A 27,570-nucleotide genomic window follows, 5' to 3' on the forward strand; every position below is an offset into this window, starting at 1 on the left:
TTTCACCGTCTTCTCAATAGTGTTCCAAGACGTGCGGTCAAGGCAGTCGCAGCCGAGAGTCGTACTGCATGAACAATCTTGGCCGGCGGTTGGCGGACGGGGATTGCGGCGAATACAAGAGAGTGGTCACGGAGGCCTGCAACGAGCAGCCGTGTCCCAAGTGGATGGCCAGCGAGTGGACCGAGGTGGGGAGGTCACGTTGCGGTTTTCTGTTTTCAAAGAAGCTTAAGCATCCCTTACATAAAACTCAACCGTTGTGAAGCTGAGAGCTTAAGGCTACCATTTCCATATGCATTTCCAAAATAACACATTATAATATTTTTACCAGGTTGTATTCACTAAGCAAGGTTAAAATAGGCTCAGTCCACCACTCAAACATACCAGTTGGAAATCAAATTTCCTTGAAAATCACAATGACCCATCACTGGTGAGCTATTTCCAGAACCAGTCCCAGAGACCAAGTTGCTGACCTCTATACATTACAAACAACTGTGCAACTATTTTCCATTTCGATTTGTAATATTCAGCCCTTTTTCCAATGCATGTTGAATTAAAATATTTATTGTCATTGATAAAAACGTAGTGATACATTGCATGCAACGAGATTGGCCATGGTGCTTCAGTGTAAACATGTAATAAAGATTTTAAAGAGAATTATCAGATAAAAGACTGTCAGGATAAATAGGCAAAACAGGTTAGAAAAGCAAAATGTTTTTTGTCATTTGTTGTATATTTTGCATTTTTGAAATGTTTACAATGTAAATACTAATAATTGTAAAATGTAAAAAAATTACAAGAATGCTTACAATGCCAATGTGCAAAAATCTGCGAAGCAGAATCCACCAATTAGAAAATATGCTCTGCTGGCCCGCACTTGCAGAAATCGTCGATCGGGGATAATGGATGCCACAGAAAAGAATGAAAACTGTGCAGAAAAAAAAGAAAAAAAAACTAGACTCCACGCATGACAAAAATGTGATCTCTTGGCCACTGCTCTCAGCAATAGTCAACTAGGGATAAAGCATCAAAGGCAAAACAGTGCAGTTTATTTTAGGTGGAAAAACAGCATTAGAAAAAATCCGCTAGGCCCAAAAACTGCTCTATGCAGGTCCCTGCTCGCGGCAATATGCAATCAAGGACTATTGATCGTTGCTGCATGAGTGCTGACGGAATAGTAAAAAACAAAAATAAAAAAACATTCTGCTCTACAGGCATTTGGTTGCAGCAATTTTTGATTGTGGATAATGGATCACAATATTTTTAAACCTGCTATACACTGAGGCCACTAAGTCAAAGTGCAAAGCAGTGAGGAGAGACAGATTTTTATTTTCCATCCATTATCTGCACTGCTTATCCCCAGTGGGGTGGCGGGGGTGCTGGAGCCTATCCCAGCTAGCCTGGGGCAGTGGGCAGGGGACACGCTAAACTGGTTGCCAGCCAGTCGCAAGGCACTCAGGGACATACAACTCACTTACTGATTCACACCTAGGGATAATTTGGACCGGCCAATTAACATGAAATGCATGTTTTTGGAATGTGGGAAGAAACCGGAGTTCCTCGAGGAAGCATGGTGAGAACATGCAAACTCCACACAGGAGTATTGAATCCCATGACCTCAGAACTTATCCTACGTACCGTCCAATTTTTTATTTTAAAAAAGATAAGTATGTTGGTTATAATTCAGCGAATTTCTCTTTCTTTCCTTGGAGATAGTTATACTAGTTGCAGTTTTCTAAAAATGTTATCCTTGTGCAATTGGCTTGCTAAAACCGGCCAATCTAAGGATAGAAAAATTGCGATATCATTGTTGTTGAGTTCTATCAGCCAGCAGAAATTATTCCAGAATTTTTTATTGGATGATCATCCATATGCTACAAATATTAAAGCCAAGAGAAATGTATGAGAATGTATCGTTTTATTTTAATGGAAAAAATTAAAATATACAGTATGTTGTCATTGACACATAGTTCTTGGTTCCTCCCCCCTCACTTGTTGGAGTTTAGTGCATGGTGACATGCGGCAAAGGGACAAGGCACCGACAGGTTTCGTGCACCGGCGCCGCCCGTCAAGAAAAGCTGAGGGAGCACTTATGCGACCCGTCCATCAAGCCCGCCTCGGTCGGAAGCTGCGAGCTGCCCGAATGCGCATCCTGGCAGGTCGGCGTGTGGGGAGCGGTGAGTCCACGCGCATGTACGTGCACATCCTCGGCGAGACGCACTCGGCGGGAGGACACGTGCACGTCTTGTCGGAGGAAATGGGTTGCACGTGTGCTTTCGGTTCTGCGGCCAGATGCTTTGGAACCAAGTCTGCGTGCCGACCGCATATGCGTACACACGGCTCCCACTTTATGAAATCTCACTTATTATCAAGTGCAGACAAGTAGATGTGGTTTTAGTTTGATTTTTTTTTCTACACTATGAAATGAGTGTTGCGAAATCTGGTTTTAAGCTGAGGCACACAGTGTCTTCCCGAAAGGCGTAACTTCACACAACCAAATAAAATGACAATATAAAAATACAGATTATGTCATAATTAACTCAAACACGTTCAGTGACGTCAATGGCCAAAGTAGGTAATTGTTATGCTAAAAATAAAAAGAATGAGGGAATATTTTTGGGTGATTCATCCATCCATTTTCTGCACCACTTATCCTCACTAGGGGCATGGGTTTTCTTTTGGCTTTGGGCAGGGGGCACACAGAGACCTGCCAATAGACCTGACATGCATGTTTTTGGAATGTGGGAGGAAACCCAGGCAGGAATTGAAACGTGGACTTCCACGTCAAAAAATGGATGTGTTAATGGATGCATCGGGGATGAATGAATGAATGGATTATGCGTGATGACTGGATGATTGATAAATTGATAACAGCATTTGTTAATGGAGGCATGGGTTAATGGATGGATGGATGGATGGATGGATGGATGGATGGATGGATGGATGGGGCAATGTGTTGAAGAATGGATGAAAGAATGGAAATTATGGTTGGATGAAAGGATGGATGACATATGGTGTGTTGAGGGACAGAGGGATGGCTGGAAAGATTAATTAAGGAATGTAAGTGGGGGTTGGATGGATTAATGGATGGGTGGATGGAGAAATGGCAGGTGATGGGTTGAAGGATGGATGAAAGAATGGACATTAGGGTTGATGGAAGGATGGATGACAGATGGTGTGTTGAGGGAAAGAGGGATGGCTGGAAAGATGGATTAAGGCAGGACGGGTGGATGGATGGATGGGTGGATGGAACAACGGTAGATGGTGGGTTGAGCAATGGATGGATGAAAAAATAGAAATCAGGGTTGGATGGGAGGATTTATTAAGGAATTTAAGTGGGGGTCAGATGGGTGGATGGATGGATGGATAGATGGATGGATGGATGGATGGATAGATGGATGGATGGATGGATGATATGAAAGACTGGGGGTTGACGGACAGATGGATTGATGGATTGAATCGGTGGATTAGATGGAAGAAGGAATGAAAATAGGGTCTGATGGATGGGATGTTGAATTCATAAATGCATTGTAAATGCATTGTAAATGCATTTATGGATGGGTAACAAACATGAAAACAGAAATGAAAATCAGATACTCTAGGAATTATGTTTTCAGACTGATACCAGTAGAAGTGGGATACTCAAGTGTGTCATTGTTATCAATATCAAATTATTGATACCACCAATACTTTTACTCAAAATATCTCTACTAGCCCCACCCCAAAAGCGAAAAATAAGGCAATGCCAGGCCAGGGTTCTGAATATGAAATTGTGTTTGTTTGCATGTGTAATTTGTAATCTTAGACCTAAACCAATGGCGTATCTGAGGTATATCCTCACACCTCGACATTATAGGACAATTTTTGAATTCCGTTGTTGTTTCTGGGTTCCCTCACTCTCTCTTGTTATCCACAGTGCTCAGTCACGTGCGGCCACGGCTACCAGATGAGAGCAGTGAGGTGCGTTTCAGGGAATTACGGCAACACGGTGGACGACAGAGAGTGCAATGCTGCAGCCAGACCTACAGACAGTCAGGTAAAATCTGGCTGATTTCAGCCAGACACATCCTGAACACTTGGCACATTGCTCATTATTCATATTGCTTTTTCCTGAAAAAAAACTTAAATCAAATTGCTCTTAAGATCTATTCCCTAATGAGTCTTGAAATGCAATCATACTATTAAAAGTTTTCTCAATGAACAAATATACATGAACTGTGTTGTCTGAGACTGTCAATTTTGTATTCCTTTTTTTTTTTTTGAAGGACTGTGAGCTGCAGGCGTGCTCTTGGGCCTCTCCTGTCCAAAATACACCTGCGCCCGACAATTCTGCTCAGCACCAGACGCAGTGGCGATACGGCTCCTGGACAGCGGTATGCTCACTATTTACAATTGTTTATTGCAAAGAATCAAGATTTGCATTTCCAGATTTATTTTTACAGAGGAATGGTTATTTGTATTATGCCTTTTATTGCATGTTGGCATGCAGAAAATAGAAAGCAATTGCACTTGTGCTGTATGTTGTGCATAGAGCAAATTTGACAATAAAGTTTAAGAGTATAGTAAGCTTTTCAAGACCAAATCAAATCGTTCCCGTCCAATTTTCTTTAGTTGCTTCGTCAATTTACTATAGATCAAAATTTAAAAGACTCCAAAAGTTGCAAAGATATACCATACATCAAAAGAAAACAGAGCAATACTTACATAAACAGTACATAGAGTACTGTAGATGAACACATTTACAATACTACATTTTTTAAGTCTTAGGCCAACTTTTAACAAAAAGCACGCCAAAAAAAACACTAGTAAAATATACCAGACGTCTGCTGTAAAAGTTCATACCAATTCGACTGTTTTCCCCACAATATACCCCCTTTATCTATTCTAGAAATCATTGACTGATGTTAACTACAGAAATTCAGTTAGGGCTGGTAAATAAAGCAAACAAACCTGATTGATTTTGAAAATCGACATTTATAAAATTTGCTTGATCTCGAAATCTATGTATGAATTTACTACTTTAATTTGAGTTAGTCAAAGCTGGAAGTAATTGTTAAACAGTACTTACTAATTCAGACATTGAGTTACAAACTGTGAGGCGCTATTTTCTTGCATGCGCCATGTGTCTTTTTGAAAAATCTGCGTAAAATGCATTTTTGTTCACACAATTAAACTTCCTTTGAATAAACACATGTGTTGGGTAGGGATTACTGTTTGAAACGCCGGAAAAAAAGAGATTTAATTTTTGGGCCATATCACCTAGCTTAGTTTCAATAATACTTCACCAAAATGTATACGTCAGATATAAACAATAACCTGTACATTTTCTTTCTAATTTTGCTGAATCAAATTTTGAATTTGAACTTGATAGGTTTTACCATTAGATGGCAGAAGAGCAACCTCAAGCATACTGTCATATTGCTTGAATTGTTGGTGACGCGTTTGTAACTGCTTGAAATTGTTGCCATATTTATCAACAAGTCTTCCTAAAAATGTTTACTTGTGCAAAGATTACGTTTTAATCATAGATAATTGTTATGACCCATGCAAAAAATTTAAGTGGTGTTTCCCAGTGGCAAATTGTCATGGGAAGAACTTCCTGAACTGATATATAATGACGTATTACTGTCATTTTTACCCATATGCGAAGAGATTTGTCTTAAAAAACAAATATAATCCCGATTTACTCAAGATCTGAAAATCAGATGTCCTGATAAATGTAGACGCAATATTAAAACATGAAAATCGCAGATATGTTTATGGCTCTACAAAACACATGATTCCCACTAGATTTCTTGTTTTAATGGTACTGGATAAATTGGAAAATTGGCTTTAAAGGTCCTTAAAAAGGGCTTAAATTTGGCAACGAAAAAAACCCTGTAGGTACCCTGATCTCCGTCAACAGCATTCAATGAGCGTGGAAAGAAAATAACATTATTCTGGTTATTTAATTTTTACAGATTACAGTTTGCTAATTTTACAGTTTGAAAACTCTCAAGTCTTGACTTTACTTTGCACCGCTTACTTGTTGTTTTTTTGTTCTCCAGTCTCGCACAGTTTGATGCATCTCAGCGTTAGAAAGCGCTAATGAAAAGCACATGCCCTGCCAGTCTTCAATGCCCGAGCCCTTGCACCATCCGTCAACCGAAATCCAGTGTGTGGTCTCCCGTCACGCCACACACGTTAGCATATACGCTAGGATTTAAATTGCGCTCATTTGAGCTTTTGATTGCATTAGCTATGCGTGACCTAGCGAACGTCTACCGACTAGCGGCGGTGTCACGTAGCGTTGCCCCCGCCACGCACCCAAAAGCTGTTTCTAATACTTTGGAGTTCTTTCAGCGAGAAGTCCAAAGCGGGTCTTGGCTAATAAACGCCGGGTTGGGTTGTTTTGAAGAGCACGGGGAAGCCGACCAATAAACAAATAGGAAAGCCAAACTGCTCATGTTTTATAAGATAGCCTTTTTTGAATTAATCAAACACAGCGGTTCGTGATACCGCTTAATTCCTCTCGGGCTGAGAAAAAAGCTCATCTTTATCCTAATGCCAGGAAAAATGGTGGGAAATCACGTAAAGATCGGATTTTGTTGATGTTAATGGGAATATCGTGAGTGACATCGCCTCAAGTATTCAGATTGGTTAGACACGCAAAACCACAAAAATGCTTACTGTTCTTTATGAACCAAATCATACTTTTGTCAGGCTTTATTATCTGCTACTACTACTACTACCAAAATTAATAAAGACAAAAACTCATATGTGGCAAAGATATTGTTTTGTGTCATGACTTAATCACAAACTAGCTAAACTTGCTAGGTAAACATTTCACTTAATTTTTTGCATTTACTTTTAAAATTCCCAGATAGTATTTCTTAAAGCAACAGCCTTTCAAAGATTACAGGTAACATTTTTAACCTTAGCATTTTTAGGTCCCCAAAAATACTTTTTTTGTAAGCATTCGTCTATCAGGCTAAGGTTAATGTTTTTAGCATTAGTATTTCAAGTCCCCACCCAGTATTTTTATAGTAGTTTATTCACTCTTAAAAGGCAAATAGTGTGGACTTCCTTTTCAACTCTAGAAAAGGACGATACCACGTGTTATTTTGTGTGGTAATGGGTCTGCTAGTATGGTAACACCACAAATTGACATAAACACATGAAAAAGAGCAATGAGCTGAAACCCAAAATGTAAACGTGTTACTGTACATGAAAAAAAAACTTGTAAATCTGGTGTCACAAACACAACAGATTGACACTTTATTTGCATTGTTGGCTTTAGTTCCACAGTATTTGTATTTTTTTAATTACTGCTCTTTGGTTTGACTTTCTTGCATCCAGTTCTGAAACAACCATGCTAAAGTATTTCTAAGTATTTTGTTTGTACTCTAAAATTTTGCAATTTAGTTATTTAGTAAAAAAGAAAGAATTTATAGTGTATAAAACTTTCGTGCTGTGTTTATTGTGATTATAAACTAACTCAAGGGAGGAGGGTTCACTTATGTAATCAACCAAGCAAGCAAAAAAGTATCAATATCGGATTGGTATCAATCGAAACAACCATATATTTGGATCCGATCGATACCCAAATTTCCAGTATCGCCCACTCCTAGAGGATTTTTTTTTTCTTGGTCTTTTTTGTTCCTTAAAACCAGAAATCTGCCCTTTGAAATGACTTTTAATCAAAATATCGTTTTTTCGCAGTGCTCCGCAACCTGCGGGAAAGGCAAGCGTGCACGCTACGTGAGCTGCCGAGATGCCCAGGGGGGCGTGGCCGACGAATCCTACTGTGTCCACTTGCCCCGCCCACCCGAGACCTCTTCCTGCTTTAGCCCTTGCGGCCAATGGCGCGCCGGCGAATGGTCGCCGGTGAGTGATCTGTCCGATCGCTGTGTCGAATCAGTACAGATGTTTTTTGTTTTTTGGAGATTTGCAGTAATCGCTCCCATTGTTCACATGAGGACTTGATGGGGCAATGGTGTATTTGTTTAAGGGGTGACTTTTGGGGGACGCTCTTTTAATCAGTCAGAATTCATGTGGGATGATGTCAACGCTAAATGCAAAAGTTTCGGTTTGAGTCATGGGAACGATAGATGGAAATCACAGTGATGATTTATCCCTTATTGTTGTCATTTATAATATAGTGGTTTACATGATTGCTTTGCCTGGAGCTTAGAAAAACAAATTTTCTTCTGCGATTAGTGGATCAAAAATGTAAAAAGTATACATATTTTTCAACAGAGATTGAGGGTTTTAGAAATAGCGGTTAGCACATCTGCTTCTTCGCCAGAGTTGATGTCTTTGAATCCGTTTTGTGTTTGGATTTTCCATTCGTCTGAGTAAACAAGTGTCAAATCAAAGATAAAAGAAAACATGTTATTCTTTTGTGCCCTGCGATTGGCTGGCAACCAGTTCAGGGTGTTCCCTGCCCACTGCCCGATGATTGCTGGGATGGGCTCCAGCACCCCCGCGACCCTACTGAGGATAAGCGGTGCAGCTGATGAGATGAGATGAGATGAGATGTTATTCTTTTTCCAAAACTATTTTATTTCGTGTTTTCCCGAAAAATTTTGAAAAATTGAATAAAATACCCAAGATACAGAAATACTGTGTACTATACACGATAAAAATAGTTGTTCCTATAGCAAATAACTTGGTTTCATTAAAAATGGATTCAATATACAATAGTATATATAATTTATTTTCACAATTGATGTGAAAATAACCTCTGGATATGCGATGAATAATCTTCCATGGAAGATAATTTTGCTCAATTTAAGTTGTATTTAACAATATTTCAATGTTTCTATTATTTCTCTTGAAAAATTTAAAACTGTGATTTCAAACGAGTCAATCAATGGAACCAGATTTCATTTTAAGTATTCAAACCATTTTAAAGTACTTTCTTTAATGGTCAAATCCTGTAGTTCCGGGTATGTATCTATTTTATTCCTGTAAAAAATAATTTTAGATTTTATTCTAAGGAATCGTTTAAGTAAACTAGGGGAAACAATACTCAAATTAAGAGATTAATATTAACTCTTTAGCCTAGAATTTTGTCAGGAACCGGATCACGACCCAAATGCGTGACGTTTCTCACACAAGCCTTTATTTTACGGGAATGCACGTTAGGCAGCAGTCTGGCGTGGAATGACAGGAAGCCAGAGGCTGACGAGATCGGTGCAGATATCGGATGGCTGGGGTCGCCACACGGGGTTGACCGATTGGGCGCCATGGCAACCGTGACAGAATTCAAACTGTAATATTGTTTTTACTAGAAACAGAAATAAAATAACAATAACAAAAAATACCTAAAATAAGCAGGTACATTTGAAAAAAAACAAACCTCTATTACTCTCATTTTGGATATTATTCTTTTGTTGCTTCCCAGAAGAAAATTGTTTTACACATATCATTATATCACATTTTCCAGCTTTCCTGAATTGTTTAGTGAAATATATTAATAAAATAGAAAAACGGTAAAAGTTGATAGAAATATAATAGTAAATAAAATACTACTTAAAACGTTTTTGGGTGCCTACTTTGTCCCTTTTATGTATACAAAAGAAATACTACAAAATTACTACAAAACAAAGTATCAAATGTAGTGCTTAAACTGAGACCTTATGTATTTCTTTAAAACAAATCTATCAAAAACGAATGTGCAATTGTAAATGGAACACAGTATTGATCCCAAGACAATAGTATTGATTTGATCCAAGTACTAGCTCGGTATAGATGATATTGATAGCTGCATCGTTCTGCCCACCCTTATTTTGCAGTGTTTTTCATAGTATTTAGTACTTATTTTTACTTTTTAGCAGTTTTCAATACGTTTTAAAACGTTTACAACTTTTTGGTACTGAGGTTATTGAGTTTTTTCTTGCCCTCATGTAGGTTTTAGATCAGGGGATGGTGTAGTCTGGAGTTTGCAATAATCTACGTCTGTACAGCCCTTTGAGACTTCTTGAGATTAAGGGCTATACAAATAAACATGACTTGACCATTGCTCTATAAAAAATAATTTTGTTCACTTTAAGTCAAGTCAAGTCATTTTTATTTGTGACGCCCTTAATCACAAAGAGTATCAAAGGGCTGCACAGACCACAGATTATTGTAAACCCCAGAAGTGTGTTTTAAGCTTAGATTCAAACAGTTCCACTGAGGTTGCAGATCGAATCTCAGGGGGAAGAGCATTCCACAGCACCGGGGCCCGAATGGCGAATGCTCTCGAACCTGCGGATCTTTTCTTGGCTCTTGGAATCACTAGTAGACCACTATTTTCAGAGCGAAGGCTGCGGACCGGAACATAGGGGGAAATTAAATCTGAAAGATATGAGGGAGCAAGTACATGCAAGATTTTGTATACTACCAACAGAATTATTATCTTTTTTGCATTTTTTCCTGAAATAAAATAATAACAACAATAATGATAATAATAATAAATAATAATATTAATAATAATAGTAAAAATACCTACGATGAGCCAATGTAATAAAATTATTTCAGAGAGCCAAAACGTTTTAAAATGTTGTTATAGTCCATTTAGTTATGTATCCAAATATGAAACTGTTATTCCATTTAGCCTATTGTTTTATTTTCTTCCTTGACTAAAACTCCTATTTACAGCACCTCCTCCATTGTACTATATATATTTTTTTAATTTTACAAAATGTTTCTTAAATTGTAAATAATATGTCGTATGACCCAAGCCTGACTAAATACGGCTATATCCGATATTTTTCTCAACTTAAAGTATTATTTTCATTGTTTTATACAAAAAAACAGCTTTAGAAAAAAGTGATTTACTGGTTAATGTTTTTTTGAACATTCATTTTGTGTGAGTAATATATTTTTTGCTTGATTTGACCAATTAATACAAAAACGACACCAGGAGTATATTCTTAAGATCTCTACCTGGATTACTATTATTAAGTATTAAGTATCCGTAATACTGAATATATAGTTATACGTAAAATAATGACTGATTGGATGTATTCCATCTGCAGTGTTCAGCGACGTGCGACACAGGACGGTCCACCCGACAAGTCCTGTGCTCCAACTACCACCAAGCGGTGGACCAATCCTTCTGCGACCCGGACGAGAGGCCGGCCTCGGAGCAAGAATGCTCGGCCGTCCCTTGCTCCTCCGTCTACCAACGCCAGCGCATCAACGACCAGCCGTACGGCTACCCCAAAGATCCGGGACACCACCCTGGCCACAATAGCTGGAACGTACCGTCGGCCGACAACCAGTGGAGGACCGGACCCTGGGGCGCAGTATGTACAGTCATAAAATTGGGGAAATGTAGCCACTGTTTCCCTCTAATCTTCCACGTGTGTTCACAAGAGTGATCATTTATTCATTTACTCATTCATTTCAGGCAGTTATATTCTGTGTGTACACCAGTAAATATAACCTAAATCAAAACAGAATAACTGAAAAGGAGTGGAACAACGAAAACCTCAATCCCAAGAAGGGCAATCAAATCATTATCGAACATGTCTAAACACTCGAGATCAAATCAAGTTACATTTTGCTGACAATGCTCATTTATTTTTCGCATTTGAATGAATTGACTAATTGATCTCATTGCTGTTATTCTGAATTTTTTCATTTTTTCAATGGACGAACTAAACATTGAAAATAGTGCAAAATTGCCAAAAAGCAAAAAAAAAACGCCCAAAAATGGAGATTTATTTTTCTGTATTAGAAGCTGTAAAATAAGCCATGCCTAATTAGGAGGGAAGGAGCCCCAAGAAAATCCTTCAGTGTTCTGTTTTCTCCCAACTTTTACTCCGACTGAGAGCTCCGCTGCGAAATCTCACCTATAATGGCGTTGAGTGAAAACACCTCTGTTCATGCTCATTCGCCGCTGTCCTCCCTTAAAGGAGGGAAAGAGGGCGTGGCGTCCCAGTAATTGAACGCAGGGGGCCAAGGTCAAGGCTGCAGTGTTAGTCGACTTTGCCTGTACGAAAAGCCCCTCGCGGGTGATCAAACATTTGGAATTGTTTGCCGATAAAGGCAGTCCAAAGCAATGTACAGTACATGTTTATGCATGAAAGCCACAAAATTCCAAGAATTTCACTCTATGCATCCCATAAACACTTCACTGGCAGTAAAGATGGATATTAATCATGCGGAACATAACAGAATACATTTCCATGAATCATTTTTGGGCTTTGTGCGTTTGTCAGTGTTCCAGCACCTGCGCGGGGGGCTTCCAGAGGAGGGTGGTGGTCTGCCAGGACGCCATCGGCCGTAGCAACAGTTACTGCGATGAGAGGGTCAAGCCGGCCGAGACCAAAAGCTGCAACTCGGGGCCCTGCCCACTCTGGAACTACGGAGTCTGGGGGGAGGTCAGTTTATCATCTTGCTTTCTCTTCTCTCGGTTTCTCTTTGAATCATCTTGAACCTTAGTACACTTCCTGCATCGTTTTGTTGTGTCTCTTCAAATCTTGGATTTTAGTTTCGGTTATTTGAAAAGGGACTAGTATCCTCCATAAACTTATGTCTCATCATATTTTAGCCGAAGCTAATTCTCAACATATGTCACCCAGAAGGGCTTTAACTGTAAAAAAAAAACCATACATAAAATACACAAAATTATAAACAACACAATTGCAGAGGCTACAGGTGGTCACATATCCGACCTCTGATGAAAAAGTCTTTAAGTTTATGTTCAAAAATGATCCAGTTTGACTCTTCCTTTAGTTCAGTAGGTAATCAGTTGATTACCTACTGATTGTCCAAAAGCTGATTGTCCAAAAGTAGTTTTCCTGCCTCGGGACTTGACAGTTCCCGCTTTGAGCTCCACTGTTTCTGGAGCCCACAGCCCCGAGGGGAACTATGCTCTCCCTAAGAACCTGTGGGGCCTGAGGTCTTTGATAGAAAGCGTCCCCCTGAAGTCTCTAAGGACATCCAAAAGAACCCAAGACCAGCAACTGCTGGAGCTCAGCTTTCCCAGGTCGAACAGTGGTTTTCCCGGCGAATCCACCGCGCTCACCGATATGGACAGCTCTTAAGTGATTTAAATCCCCTGTCTTGGGAAGGGTTTCCAATCATATTATAGAGGGCCACACATCGAGAATTAAAGGGGCAGTGTGTAATGTTTAGCCTCTCCTAGTTTTTAAAACGTGCTCTCATTGCCACAATACGGGTTTAATTCCATCGCATCCATTGTTGAGCAAATTTGATCGGCGTTATCGACCGACTAACCATTGGCCAAATACTATAATTTATCACCAACCTCAGAAACTTTGAGGTTATTGTGAGGAAAAAATAAAGATGTGTATACTTAAATGAATCCAATAAAACATTTTTTTTCTTTCTATGCAGCCTATTACAGGTTTTAAAAATCACTGATGTAGAGGTTATTGTCGGTAACAATTATGAACTTATATTAAATTAATCCATAACTTAGATTTTTTTTTAATGGAATAAAAAAGAAATAGATAAGTGTACGTAAAAATAAATATAATTTGTACACAACTGGCATACAAAATATAAATATAAAATCCAAATATCTAAATATATTTTTGGGTATTTTAAACTTTGATTTAGAGCATTTTCTGGTAATGTTTTTATATTGTCCGGTCTGGTGATAGACAATTAATCTATTTTCGAGTATTCTTTTTCTACTGTTTTTGAAAAATACTAAAACATGTTTGGCAGAGAATGTCCCTCAGTATTTTTTTAAATTTCAATATATTTATCACATGCCCTGTGACTGGCTGGTAACCAGTTCAGGGTATCCCCTGCCAGAAGATGACTGGGATGGGCTCCAGCAATCCCACGGCCCTACTGAGGATAATTGGTGCAGATAATGGATGGATAGATATTTTCACATGAAATAACAACATAATAGTTAAAACACTGTTACACGATATAGCAGATGACAAATTTGCCATAAATATAAATATTACCAATTAATTAAAACAATATCTACCCCACTTGCTTTTATTACTTTAAGTACAGTTTTCCCTATTTTCAGTATATTTTATTTTGTTTCTCAAATAAAATGAGAAAAAAAATCATAAAATAAGAAGCAAGATAAAACACAAAATAAAAACATTTGTAAAATTATCCACCACTTGCAAGATAAGACAATTTTTCTTAATTCTCCTCTGTTGGCGCTATACTGCCACAGTTTTATACATGAGAACATTTCCAATAGTTTTACAAGGATTGTTTACAATTTATTGTATAGAACAGAGGTAGGCCACCTGGTCCTCAAGGGCCGCATGTCCTGCATGTTTTTGGAAGTTCTCTAAATTATTAGCTTGTTTGCAGGCTGGCTTTTTAACAATCTTGTTGGGGAGTTGGAGAAAGGAAAACCTCCTAAAATATGCAGGAAATGTGGCCCTTGAGAACCAGGTTGCCCAACTTTGGTGTAGAACAAAATGATGTCAAAAGGTATTGAGCAAGGGGACGTCTCAAGTGCATTTCGCCGGCTCTTGCAGTGCACGGCAAGCTGCGGAGGAGGCCGCCGAACCCGGCTGGTGGTGTGCCAGCGGCCCAGCGGCGAGCGTCTCAACGACTACAACTGCGACGTCCTGGAGAAACCGCTTGACATGGAGCAATGCAACCCGCAATCCTGCGCAGGATCGGCCTCCTGGCAACGCCGACCATGGAAGCCGGTACGATAGCGTTCCCTTAAGTCCAGTGGTCGGCAATCTTTTCTGTACCGCGGACTGGTTTAATGTCTATATTCTCGCGGCCCAACACAGTGATAACATTAGTCATAACAACAACAATAACAAAAATAATCATAGTATTCATACCAGCCTCCCTGTGTGTATTTTGCATTTTCTCCCCGTGCCTGCTTGGGTTTCCTCCGGGCACTCCGGTTTTACCCCCACATTCCACAAACATGCATGTCAGATTGATGATCCACGGATCCAAAATTGTTCCTAGGTGTGAATGAGCGACCAAGTTGTCTTTGTCTACCCTGCAATTGGCTGGCGCCCATCTCAGGGCGTCCCGTACCCACTGCTTGAAGACAGTTGGGATGGGCTCCAGCACCCCGCGACCCTAGTGAGGACAAGCGGTGCAGAAAAAAAGATATATGGAAAAAAATACAATAAAAATAAGCCTATATCTACTGTGTACTGTGACCACTAGGGATCTAGAGGACATAAGAAAAGGTATTTGATCTATCTCATCACCACACTGATTTAACTAATTGAACCCCCAAAGTAACATTGTACAACCTGCACGCTTTACCATAATGCTCCATTAGAACATCGTACAACGTAGCACTGAGAGCAAAAATAGTGTGAAGGCGTGATAAAATGCAATGTCATCCTTAATCTTATAGATTAGTGTTAAGAATTCAACGCTCTCACCACCGCATTCCGTGTTTGATTCTGCTATATCTACTGATGAGCAAATCAGCCATTACCACAATGTACAACGTGATTATGGCCGAATTATTTTCCATAATGCTCCATTACAACGTTGCAAAACGTGGCACGGTGAGTAAACATAGCGTGATGGTTAAGTAAAATCTAGTGGCTTTTCTTTTGTCATCTACAGACCTAGAAGCTTAGTCATTCATATTCAACACTCTGACCAAAGCAATCCAGGTTCGATACCCTTTGCATCCAATGCTGGCCAAATTAGGTCAGCGGTATTTGTCGACTGATCATTCATTGCTCAGTTCGGCAATATACTACTGTAAAACCTAGGTTTAAGACCCAAACTTTATGCATGTGTTCATAAAGCATTTTTTTTCTTTCTGTGCGGCCCAGTACTGAAAGCCCACAGCCTGGTACCGGTCCGTGGCCCTGGGGGTTGCCGACCACTGCTTTAGTCTTAACGCAGGGAGGGAGGTCTGCAAACTTTGGCCGGCCCACCCGGTCTGGGCCCTGCGGTGCCATGGTGCTGATTAAAAGGGAGAAAACAAAAGAGCTAAAACACACAAAGACACAAAATGGTGCTTCTCATAGGGGTTTATTGCGAACACATGGAATCATTTTTTTAATCTGCTGTTGTCACTCGTTTTGCCATGTATCCAGAGTACACAAGTGTATATTTGTGTATAAGAGTTCAAAATATGGCTTTTATTGAATTATTGTATTTTGTATATGTATCCTTGTACAGTATTTTTGTTTCCCCCAAGGGTGCTTATTTTTTGGTGCTCATTATTTAAAAAAAAAACGTTTTCTGGTGCTCATGTATGCCTTGAAAGTAAATACAGTGTTGTACAGTGGAAATATTTTCATTGATTTTTGTTTGTTTAGAAAACGGGTTACCGTTTTTTTCCATCTGAGACAATTGGTGCTTTTTACAAGCAATTTTTATACCACTTGGTGAAAAATACATGCTTTTTACACATTTTTGGATGCTCTTTATTTTTTACCTTTTATATGAATGGTGTAAACTCAGTAAAAAGCTGACTGGAACATCACAACTTTATTTGGAGTGAATCTGAGGCACTTGAAATTATACCACCTTATAAAACGATTTTTGTCGTGGTGATCACATATTTGGGATCACATGTCCATTCTAGATTGCAACATCGGCTATGTAGGATATATTTTTACGAGCTTAGGCGTCTGGCATAGAGTCACAATTCGACAGCGATGGTGATGCATATAGGGAGTCACAATGTAATTGTTCTATCGTATGCAATCAATGCTCACACTTCTCCCTTTAACATTCTCATGGTGTCCTCTACTACGTCTGAATTACAACTACACGCGCACATACACGCTCACACATGGGCAGCACACATTTGACCTTATAGTCATGAAAATAAGGTATTTCAATCATAGCCTTTTCCCCAGTTTTGAAGTGAGGGCGTGCACACTTTTGCAACCACAATATTTCTTTTGTTCTTTATAATTATTGATTAAATTAATTAATTTTGATTGAATGATTAAATCAGATCTTATTTTTTAAACACAAATACCGGGAAAAGGATGTGTGGGCGGCACAACGGCTGATTGGTTGGCACGCCTGTGGCACAGTTCTGAGATCATGAGATCAATTTGAGCTACCAGGCTTCCTGTGCGGAGTATGCATGTTCTGCCCGTGCTTGCGTGGGTTTCCTCCAGGCACTCCGGGTTCCTCCCACATTCAAAAAAAAAAATGCATGTCAGGTTAATTGGCCGGTCCTAATTGTCGCTTGGTGCTAGCAAGCTAGTTGTCTGTTTCTGTGTACCCTGCGACTGGCTGGCAACCAGTTGAAGGTGTCCCCTGCCCACTGCATGAAGATAGCTGGGATGGGCTCCAGGACCCCCGCGACCCTACTGAAGATAACAGATCATGAATGGGTGGATGGATGGGTGTGTGTCTTTTCAATGTTATATTTGGATTTCAGTGTGTAGATTTATCCATAGCTAATAATAATTATTGCAGCTTATTGTTCTAAAAATCACCTTAAAAGACATTTTTTTACACACATTACATATTTTTGAGTCTGCCTCAAGTTTCTATTTGCTCAGTTTTGTGAGTGAACACAGTTAAGTTGCTTGCCGGCTTATGAACACAACTTCTCTGGTCCTCTTGAAGTTCAGCAGGCAATGGACATTCCAGGAGCAAAAATTGACTTTCTATAAATAGGTAGAAAATTGAAGCATGTCACGTATGTTTATGAAGAGACCGCAAGCTAACCTTTATGGGTACATAATGTAAGGTTAGCCTGAAGGGGAATACAAAAGAGGCTCTTTATTCCACATTGTCTGTGGCTGTGTCCAGGGTCCAGCGGGGCCCCTAAAAATGTATATATACATATATACACACAATGTTTACTTGAATAATCGCGGTTCAACTTTCGCGTCCCGCTGTAGTTCGTAGATGTTTTCCGTTAATTAGTTCTTTGGATTTCTGCGTACATAGCAGAATTTCGGCGATACTTGAAAAGCACCAGTCCACTCACACTTCAAAAGAATCGACTAGTGAAAACAAAAATATGTTATTACAAAAAAAATCTACCAAATCAACAATGCTTTTTTTGCTCTTTCTCCAAAACTGATATCTATTCCTAAATCCGATCGTTTTCGAGACTTGCTTGGAAGAATAGACTTACACTAGATATGGATGGACACAACTGTGTCACAGACCAGAACGGACACAGGACTCAATTGCATGCATTTCTCAGATTTTATTGAAAGAGGGTGAGAGTAAGTCTTGCTTGATTGCTTGATACGAAGACTGGCAGAGAGCGGGAATCGAACAAGGCGGGCATGACACTTCCGTGTCTGAAGAATGCAGGCGGGAATGGCACGTCGTTTGACCAGGGCTGGAGATCAGAGGCCATGTCGAGTTCGTAATAGTAGTCGTAGGCAGGCGGCAGGCAAAACAGGCGTAGTCAAGTTCGGAAACGGGTCGAAAAACGGGAATCAGGCAGGAAACAGGTTTTAACAGGGATGAAGTCGGGCGGTAACGCTCACTGAGTGAAACACAACAGCTCGCAACGATCTGACAACTGAAGTCGGGGCTTAGGAAGGTTGTGGCCACCAATCAGCTTGCCCGGGCTGTTGGCACCAAACAAGCTGTCACGGGTGTTCCAAATAGGGCAATTATGACACTGTGACGTCTATCGTATATGGATGGATACAACAGGAGCATAAATTCATACGATGATTGATAGATACAATTGTGGTAGATGGATAGATACAGCAGATAGATGGATAGACATCATGTTTAGAAAACACATGTGAAGCCAAAATTGTTTTATTCCTTTTGCACAACAGCTGAGAGAAATGTGTAGTCTGTATGTTCTATCACTGTTGAGGAAGTCAATATTCTCTTTAACATATCAAATATTAGGCTGGCTCCCAATTAAACAATGCGACATCATTCTACGAAGCCCCACAATAAAAACGTTAGACAAGAAACTACTTGTGATCAAACCCGCAAGTGCTTTTATGGCTTGTGTCATTTTTCCTCTGCTTTTGTTTACGCGGCCATAAAAGCGCAGCGTGAGCCCACCATCGTCATGCGCAATTTTACAGGAAACAAATGGCGAACGCTCATAAAGTACCATCCCAACCTTGGCCACAGACGGCCACAAGTCGGCTTACTTAAGATTGACTTGTTGCAAATGTGACTCGCGTCCCACCCTGAAGAAAAAACAGGCTGTTTTACAGCATCTCCTCGCGTCAGCATTCCTTCTTTCTATCCGTGCATGGTTTGCTCGATTGTTCAAAGATGATATTTATTTCTAAAGGAGCACAAAAGCTCAACAAAAGTCAGCTCCTTCCCCTTTGTGAAGGTTATTAAAGGACCCGACCAGTGACGCAAGTGTTGTTTATCTCTGAAATCAAAATATTGCATGAACGTATGCAGAAAAACTATGTCAAAAATAACAACAATTATTCGAAACACACAGTTTATTATCCAGGAACCATACAAAAAGTCACACATTTTTGCTGACAATTAAATAATTCAAATTAAGTTTCACATTAATGTAATCGGTACTTGCATATCTTTTTCTGTCTTAGCAGACAGAATAAGAATACAATGTAAATAATAATTACTAATGCTATACAATCAATTCACATATCGTAACAAATATACAAAATGTATTTATTTCGGTTATTAACTCTGGAGTTAAAGCAGCTTTAAAGTATTTAAAGCAGCTTTAAAGCTTTGATTCCGGAGTTTATAACAAAGCTTTAACTATGTTAAATTCTAAAACCTCCTTTAAATCAAGTTATAGCAGCTTTAACCATGGAGTTAATAACTCTGTAGTTAAAGCACCAGCAAAGCTTTAATTCTGTATTCAAAGCAGCTTAGAAACTTTGATTCCATTGTTATTAACAACTCTGAGTTAACAGTAAATCAATCTCTATGAAATATTAGCGTTTTTTTTCTCAGTTTTTAACGTGGAGGTAAAGCAGTTTTAAAACGTTAACTCTAAAGTTACAGCCTCAAACCTGGAGTTAAAGCAGATTGAAAGCTTGTAATCCAGAAATTATAACAAAGCTTTTATTCTGAGCTAAAGGTTTAACTCTAACATTAAAGCAGCCTAAAACTTGAAGCTAAATAAGATTTGGAAGCCTGTACTAATAGAAGAACTAATAGCAAAGCGTTTACTCGGAGTTAAAGCTTAAACCTGCCTTAAATTAAGAGTTCTAAATTTCCTGGTTTAGTTATTAACTCTGCAATTTTTAACTCTAGAGTTAAAGCAACTCTCAAGTAAAAGCAGGTTTTAAGCATCAACTGAGGTTGAGAGATTTTACTCAAGAGTTTATAACAAAACATCTACTCTGAGTTAATATTTTAAACCTATTTAAAACCTGATTCCCCTCAAGAGTTATGGCAGCTTTTTCAAGATGAGTTATTAACTCTGGTGCTGCTAACTCTGGGGTTAATGCCAATAAAACTCTACAAATCTAGAGCTATTAGTATAAACAGGATACAAATTTGTATTTTAAATATAGGGGGTATAATGATGGATTTAATCTAGATAAAAACACATGTTCTCTGATAACATAAGTGAGTACATTACTGTACAATAACAATTTAAAAGAGGGAATCAATCAATTACACACACATCAAATCTTCAGATCATATGCAAAATGTTATTGAATCCATATGGTACCTTATTATTATAAAAAAATCTATATAGTCCAATATAGTCCACTTGTTTCTTGTATAAGCTAATTGATTCCTCACATGGCCTCTCCCTTCGGACTCACCTCTTTATACTCGTTCCACTCTTCTTCAATGCTCTTCTTTGTCAAAAAGCCATAAAATAAAATGGTGCTTCATTTGAAAGCTCTTACACATCACTCCAATCCATGCAACTGCTTTAGGGTCTCTTATTAATCCCTTGCTGATCACTAATAGAATTAAATTTCCCCCAAAGAAAAGACACCAAACACCTGACGTATTTATTGCACATAGAATATTTTGAATTACGTGTATCGACTTGGAAGCAATCAGCAGTATGTGTGTGTCAAGCTTTCACGTGGGATCAATTGCTCAGGAAAAGGATCAATTTCGGTCATTTGAGGCTTGTTGGCTTCTTATAAAAACATTGCGTTTCCTGGTGGGCTATGTTCCCATGGATCTGTGCACTCATCCTAAATGAAATCCACATGTAAAGTTGACATATTTGACTTTAGTCTTAGGGTAGGTAGAGTGTGCCTCAAGCCTGTCACACTCACACGTACGACATATGTTTTACAAAACATTTTACATCACATACATCTTACAAATAATACATACTTTCGACAAATAGGTGTTGTTTCCTTGAAAAACTGAATTAACTCAATTTTCTGTCGCCAAAATGGCCAAAACTTATGCAGTCTTACTTCTCAATAGTTTACACTCAATAATTCGCTATGTTTAGCATTGATTATAGCTGCCACACTCCCGTAGCAGTCATGGTATTATTGGTTAAAACGTTTTTAATACAGAGCCTTGTTTTTAGCACTGTGCAAATATGTGATTTTAAATACATTTGAAATAACAAACAAAATCAAACTAACTACCACAACAAATCAACAAGTTATGCAGTTGTAGATAAAACAGTATGGTGGCCTTAAAAGAACAAAATTCATTGTAATGCACAAAACATAATAAAGGCCTACTTGATAGAGATTATTGTTTTTTTTTGTTTTTTTTTTTATATTTAACAATCAAATCACAGATATAATCAGGGCAAAGACAAACAGCCAGGCAAGCTGGGAAGTGTTTAGGATCTTCTTGATGGAGCAGGAGCTGCTTTGGTCTGGTTTTCCTCAAGCTTGTCCTCCGAAAAACGTTTAAACCCTCGCGGTGATTCTTAGATATAGCAAGCTAGGCCAAAACTGGCCTGCCTTTAATTGTGTGGTACCTACCTTGTTTTTGGGGGCGGGGTTGTTTTTTTTTCATTTGAGATTGCAGAACAAGTTCTCTGTCAGCAATAGCAGATTTAGAGATTTAGCAGATGTCAGGAAACAAATTAACACAGTAAACATGCCAGTAAAGAAAGATGAGCTGAATAATATTTCCAACACTGGTTGTTAACTTTTGCATGGTGCTGTTTAAAATGCGCTGACGGTGATTAATGAGTTGCACTAGCCATAATTCAGTGCTTCGTATTTGTTTAAAAAAAAAGATGTGAAACTTGAGCGCAGGTGTGCCTAAAATATGAATAGTATTGACATTAAGTTTAACTTTAAGTATAGTCTGCAACTGTGGTTAATGTTAAAGCTTTCAAGCTTTAACTTGGATTGACTTTTTTATTTAACTGTTGAAGTTGAAGTCGAAAACCTGCTGTAACTCAAGAGTTGAAACAGCTTTAGGTGAGAAAAAGCAGGTTTAAAGCTCAAGAGTTAAAGCAGGCTTGAAATAATTAAAAAAAAACTTAAAAGCTTTAAGTCAAGGGTTAAAGCAACTTAAATCTTAAAACCCTTAACAGTGACTGTACTTATTCATATAATTCTAAGTTAAAACATAAAACCTACTCTAACCCAAAAGGAAAGGATAGCCATCAAGTGTTAACTTGCGCAGCACTTGTTTCTTTATTTCTGAGTGAAAGTTTGCACTAAAACGGATTTTAAGAGTTAACGCTTCAATGCTCCAAGTCTTAAAGTAATAAACATAAACCTTGATCTAAATCTAGAGATGGTGCTTTAAAGCTTTAACTTGTTCAAAGCTGCTTCAAATCTTTAAAACAGTAAGCTTCAAATTATAGTAACTGAAATAGTCAATCTAAGTTAAAGCTTGTTTCAACTCTTGAGGTTAGTGCTTTAAAGCTGCTTTAACTCATTCAAACCTGTTTTAACTCATGATTTAAAGCTAAGTTTAACCTTTGAGGAATAAAACAACCAAAATTGCAGGTTTCATGAGTCAAGTAAGAGTTAGATAAAATAGTGCAATCAAAGTTGACTCTATAACATCGATTCTGCTTTAACTCTTGGGTTACCGCTTTAACTCATTCAAAGCTGCTTCAACACTTGTGTTACAGCAGAGTTTAACTTTTAACTCCAAAATAATGATGATGTACTACAGCTGCAGGTTTTAGGCTTTACATTTAAGTTAAATAAAATAATGAGACTCTAGAGTCTAGCACAACGAGCTTGGATGTATGCAGAGTTGAGTTATACTTAATCCAAAACTAAAGTCTTCGATCCTGTAGGAAGCTTCAGAGCTCTGTAAAGGAAGACAGTTTCCGTTGTTAGAGCATGGATTTGAACATCATCCCTGTAAAGCGAGCCTAAAAACAAGCCATATTCCTTTCGCGGCAGTTTGTTTGTGTCTCGAATCTTTTCTTAGAACCGGCTGAGTGGAAATTCATCTGGCCGACGTTTAGCATGAGAAGGAAGTTGAGCTTTCTGTCGACGTCAAAGGTCAACCATTCTGCGACGTTCCCTTCTACATGCGAGACACATGCTGTTTTTTTTGTTTTTTTTTGTTTATGTTTCTGTCCTATAGCCTTCGAATGGGAGGGGTAGGGAAACCCTCTGCGGAATGTTTAGCCTGGAAATAGTCTGTTTTGGCGTTTCTCTTTGACTTATGGCCGAGTGCTTCGGCTCTTCTGAGTGCTGCTGACTTAAAAAGGAAACTCCGCCAAAGGAGATTCTGTGTCAATGCCGACGTCCTTGAGACTTTGACGCCAATTTCACTAGACAGAAAAAAAATTCCCGCCCTTGATCTGCAAACGTGACCATCTGAAACCTATCAAGAGGTTCGCGAATGTAGTCCATGAAAATCCGCATTTCATCTGGGCTTTGCTCTGTACCAAGCCCGACCGTGTCAGGATTTTACGCTATGATTTTATTGTTTCTCGTCAACATACCTTACCAGCTGCTCCCACATGGGGTTTTGTTTTGACCTGCTAACGTGGTTGTGGAGATGCTCCGGGACGCTTTATTGTCCTCTCCGGCGTCTCGGTCACGTTTCATCTTTATCGGGCTTGGGTCTGCCGGTGCTAGTGGAAAACAAAATCAGACGTGGGTGGTTTGAATTGCTCTCCTGCTGGATCAAGAAAACAAGCCAAGCAACGCATATTACTCAGATATACTGTACTTGAGTCTTTTATAACAGTACTTGACTCTTTAATCTTTTAAGTGGTCATATTTTTAGAATTTGGATTTGCAGATTTATAGCAGATCTAAAAGATTAGTACATTGATACAAACTTTAATATCTGTTTGATACAATAATTGGTTTGGAAGTGTCTTTGTGACCTTTTGTATTTGATCCTTTCAGTGGTCTGTGATGGTTCTAATTAGCCTACAAAAACTGAGTCGGCGGGATCATCTTTCAATTGCCATTTTATCTCTCATGTAAAAAAACTAAACAAATTGGTTAAAAATACTATTAATGTTCAGTGACTCCATGTCCGTTCCCATATGACACTCTCAATTAATACGTACTAACTCCCATTTAATTCTTCTAAATAACTCTATAACAATTCCCTTTTAATTCTGACTATTAACACTGTGTCAACACTTGTTTAACTCTGTACGTTACTTCCTTTACAACTCCCATTTAACTCATTTGATTACTTCTGTAACAACCCATATTTTAGTCAATGTATTACAACTCCTGTTTACTCATCCGATTAACTCCAAAATAATTCCTGTACAACAGATGAGTAACTCCATGTCAACTACCATTTAACTATCAATTACTTACATTAACTGTAAACTAAAGATTTTCCATTTAAAATTCTTGATTTACTCTGTAACACTTACTGTTTCATTGACTATTGTCCCACCAGCAACTCACATTTTATTCTGTTGATATACTCTGTAACAACTCTGCTTTCTCTGTTGATTCTCTGTTGAACAACTGCTGTTATACTATGTCAATCAACCCTGTAATATATCCTGTTTAACAGACAAATAACTCCGAACAGCTTCCATATAACTCTGCCAATTACTTTTGTGACAAATCTTGTTTATCTGTCAATTGACTGCTTAACCACTCCCATTCAAATTTTGTGATCAATAACATCCATCCATCCATCCATCCATTATCTGCACCGCTTATCCTCAGTAGGATCGCGGGGGTGCTGGAGCCCATCCCAGCTATCTTCGGGCAGTGGGCAGGTCACACCCTAAACTGGTTGCCAGCCAGTCGCAGGGCACACAGAGACAGACAATTCCCTCGCTCATTCACACCAAGGGACAATTGGGACCAGCCAATTAACCTGACATGCATGTTTTTGGAATGTGGGAGGAATCCGGAGTGCCCGGAGGAAACCCACACAAGCAGGGGGAGAACATGCAAACTCCACACAGGAGGTCCGATCTCTTGACCTCAGAACTGTGCCGCACACGCGCTAACCACTGCGTCGCAGAGCTGCCCATCAATAACATCAAATTTCCCAATTGAAACCTTGGCTAAATTTTTTGAACAGCTACTGTGAAACTGTTTATCAACTCAGTTACAATTTCAATTTAACTCTCTCAATAAAACTGCCTGGCCACTCACATTTTACTCTGTTGATTAACTCCATAAAAACTCCTTTTTAACTCTTTCCATTAACTCTCTTGCAACTCCTGTTTAACTATGTCAATTTACTTTGTAATAACTATTGTTTAACTCATAGTAAATTCAACTCCCATTTCCTTTTGTCAAAAAACTCTGTGACAAGTCTTGTTTATATGTCGATTAACTCCGTAACATTTCACATTCAAATCTTTCATTTAACGCTGTCTCATTCATTATCTATTTGAAACTCCATTAGCTCTGGAACAACTCCCATTAAACATATCAATTTACTTGGTGAAAACTCCTGTTTACTCTGTCTATGAACTACTTCAAAACTCCAATTTTACTTTGGAGATAAACTCCACCTGGCCCATTTGAAATGAAGTGTGTCATATTTAGCTCTAAATGAAGCTATTTGGCTGACAACTGTCAAATGCAGAACGGCTTTAATCAAAAAATTCTGAGCTTGGAGCGCCGTTCAAAGCAAACATATCGTGACGGGGGGGATCTGTTTTAGTTGGCCGCTATCGGCGAAATAGCGTTTCCGATTTTAATCCTTGCGCGGATCCTCCCTCCCCACCCTTTGGATTACGACAGATTTAAGGCGGTTAATCCTGTGAAATGAATGTGACAGCGTGGGAGGGCATAATGTGTGTCAAAAGTGTTTCCCAAATGAAATTCGGTTTTTCCAAACCTTACACACATTATCTCAGCAGTATTTAAAAGGTGCATTCTTGATGATAGCATTTTTTTAGAAAAAGGGAAAAGACGCCCTACCTGTGTGTGTGCTTTGGGGTTCCAAAGGTCAGCCTTGATTTGTCGTTGTTCCCTCATTTTTGTCTGAGAGGTCGAACGTCCCTCGGTCTACTACACTTCACTGAACTTCGCTGTCCTGTGCCAGCTCTCTGCGATGCACTAATGGTGGACATATGAGGCAAAGGGAGGAGCACATTGCCCCCCCCCCCAACTCCTTTACAAACACTCCTCCCCACTCCTCCTGCCATTAAAATCCAGATAAAGTTCAGCCAGGGGAGCTTGGCCCGTATGGCTGCGATTTTCTTCCTTCTGAGCCTCTTTTACAGCACCGAGGAGTGGCCTGCTCTTCTCTCTCTCGACAAAATGCAGTTTCAGTCCCCGGTGGGAGTTATCTTTTTGTGCGAACGCTTCGGCTTTGATGCCGTGCGTCAGCTGAGGCTGCCCTGTGTTTAAAATGCCTCTGTAATTACAACGTGCCTGTTTTTGTGAGTGTGCGGCATCAAATGCTTTGTTTACAAGCATACTGTGGAGTCGAAGTGCCAAAAGCCCTCGCGCTCATGTGTCGAGTGCAGAAAAAAAATAATGTTCTGATTTTCGTGGAAATATGAGTACATGTTCGTATCCATCTATTCCATCCATTATCTGCACCGCTTATCCTCAGTAGGGTCGCAGGGGTGTTGGAGCCCATCTCAGCTGTCCTCAGGCAGTGGGAGGGGACACCCTGAACTGGTTGCCAGCCAGTCACAGGGCACACAGAGACAGAATACTCACCTGCTCATTCACATCTAGGGACAATTTGAACCAGGCAATTAATCTGAAATGCATGTTTTTGGAATGTGGGAGGAAACCAGAGTGCCAGGAAGAAACCCACGCAAGCACGGGGAGAACAGGCAAACTCCACACAGGAAGGTTTGATCCCATTAACTCAGAACTGTGCCGTGAACGGGCTAACCACTGCGCAGCCATGCTGCCCTATGTTCGTATCCTTTAAAACAAAATATACTAGTGGCTAAATGTGAAGATAAAAGGAAGTCTGTCTATTTCTGGTAGTGTTACTGATGAGTTTATAGTTCAGTCACGGTTAAGGGTTCACAGATCCTTTAACCGCACGGCTTGTCGGGGCGCCAATGAGGACCCAATTCTGGACAGCCTTCTCCACTGTTGACAGTCTCTGGCCTGTTCTTGGGTCGTGGCAACGTTGGCACCAGTCCATTCTTTAATGTTGTCGGCACCATTCCTTTTTGCTCTTCCTTTCCTGCTGCCCCCTTGGACTGTGCCCTGGAGAATTATCTTGGTCTCTCCGCGCACAGTTGACAACAGTTCTTCGTAGGGTCCAATGTGCCCACTGATGGTGTTGTGTACCGTTTTGTTTGTCACTTGTGTTAAGAAGCTGATGCCTATAAGATTCCTGTAGCATCGCATCTCCAAGGGCTGGATT

At 39.4% G+C, this 27,570-nt stretch overlaps 1 protein-coding gene and 1 long non-coding RNA gene across 2 annotated transcripts in view; one reads left to right on the top strand and one right to left on the bottom strand.

The window, feature by feature from the left end:
- The window catches only part of LOC148362805 (A disintegrin and metalloproteinase with thrombospondin motifs 20), a 164,641-nt gene that overhangs the window by 97,858 nt on the left and 39,213 nt on the right, over nucleotides 1-27,570 (top strand). The window contains exons 21-28 of the mRNA XM_088340373.1: nucleotides 21-185; nucleotides 2,004-2,174; nucleotides 3,914-4,033; nucleotides 4,263-4,370; nucleotides 7,699-7,863; nucleotides 11,004-11,273; nucleotides 12,192-12,353; nucleotides 14,457-14,633. Of these exons, the coding sequence (XP_088196499.1) occupies nucleotides 21-185; nucleotides 2,004-2,174; nucleotides 3,914-4,033; nucleotides 4,263-4,370; nucleotides 7,699-7,863; nucleotides 11,004-11,273; nucleotides 12,192-12,353; nucleotides 14,457-14,633 (1,338 nt within the window). The remainder of the gene's footprint in view (nucleotides 1-20; nucleotides 186-2,003; nucleotides 2,175-3,913; nucleotides 4,034-4,262; nucleotides 4,371-7,698; nucleotides 7,864-11,003; nucleotides 11,274-12,191; nucleotides 12,354-14,456; nucleotides 14,634-27,570) is intronic.
- LOC148362806 (uncharacterized) lies at nucleotides 20,024-26,476 on the bottom strand. The gene is made up of 3 exons (XR_015850900.1): nucleotides 26,154-26,476; nucleotides 23,735-23,866; nucleotides 20,024-23,088 (listed from the first exon to the last, which is right to left on the bottom strand). It is a non-coding gene; the product is annotated as an uncharacterized LOC148362806 (long non-coding RNA).

The sequence above is a fragment of the Urocampus carinirostris genome, chromosome 7, assembly GCF_059441175.1.
Source record: "Urocampus carinirostris isolate Australia breed hairy pipefish chromosome 7, RoL_Ucar_1.0, whole genome shotgun sequence".
NCBI lineage: Eukaryota > Metazoa > Chordata > Actinopteri > Syngnathiformes > Syngnathidae > Urocampus > Urocampus carinirostris.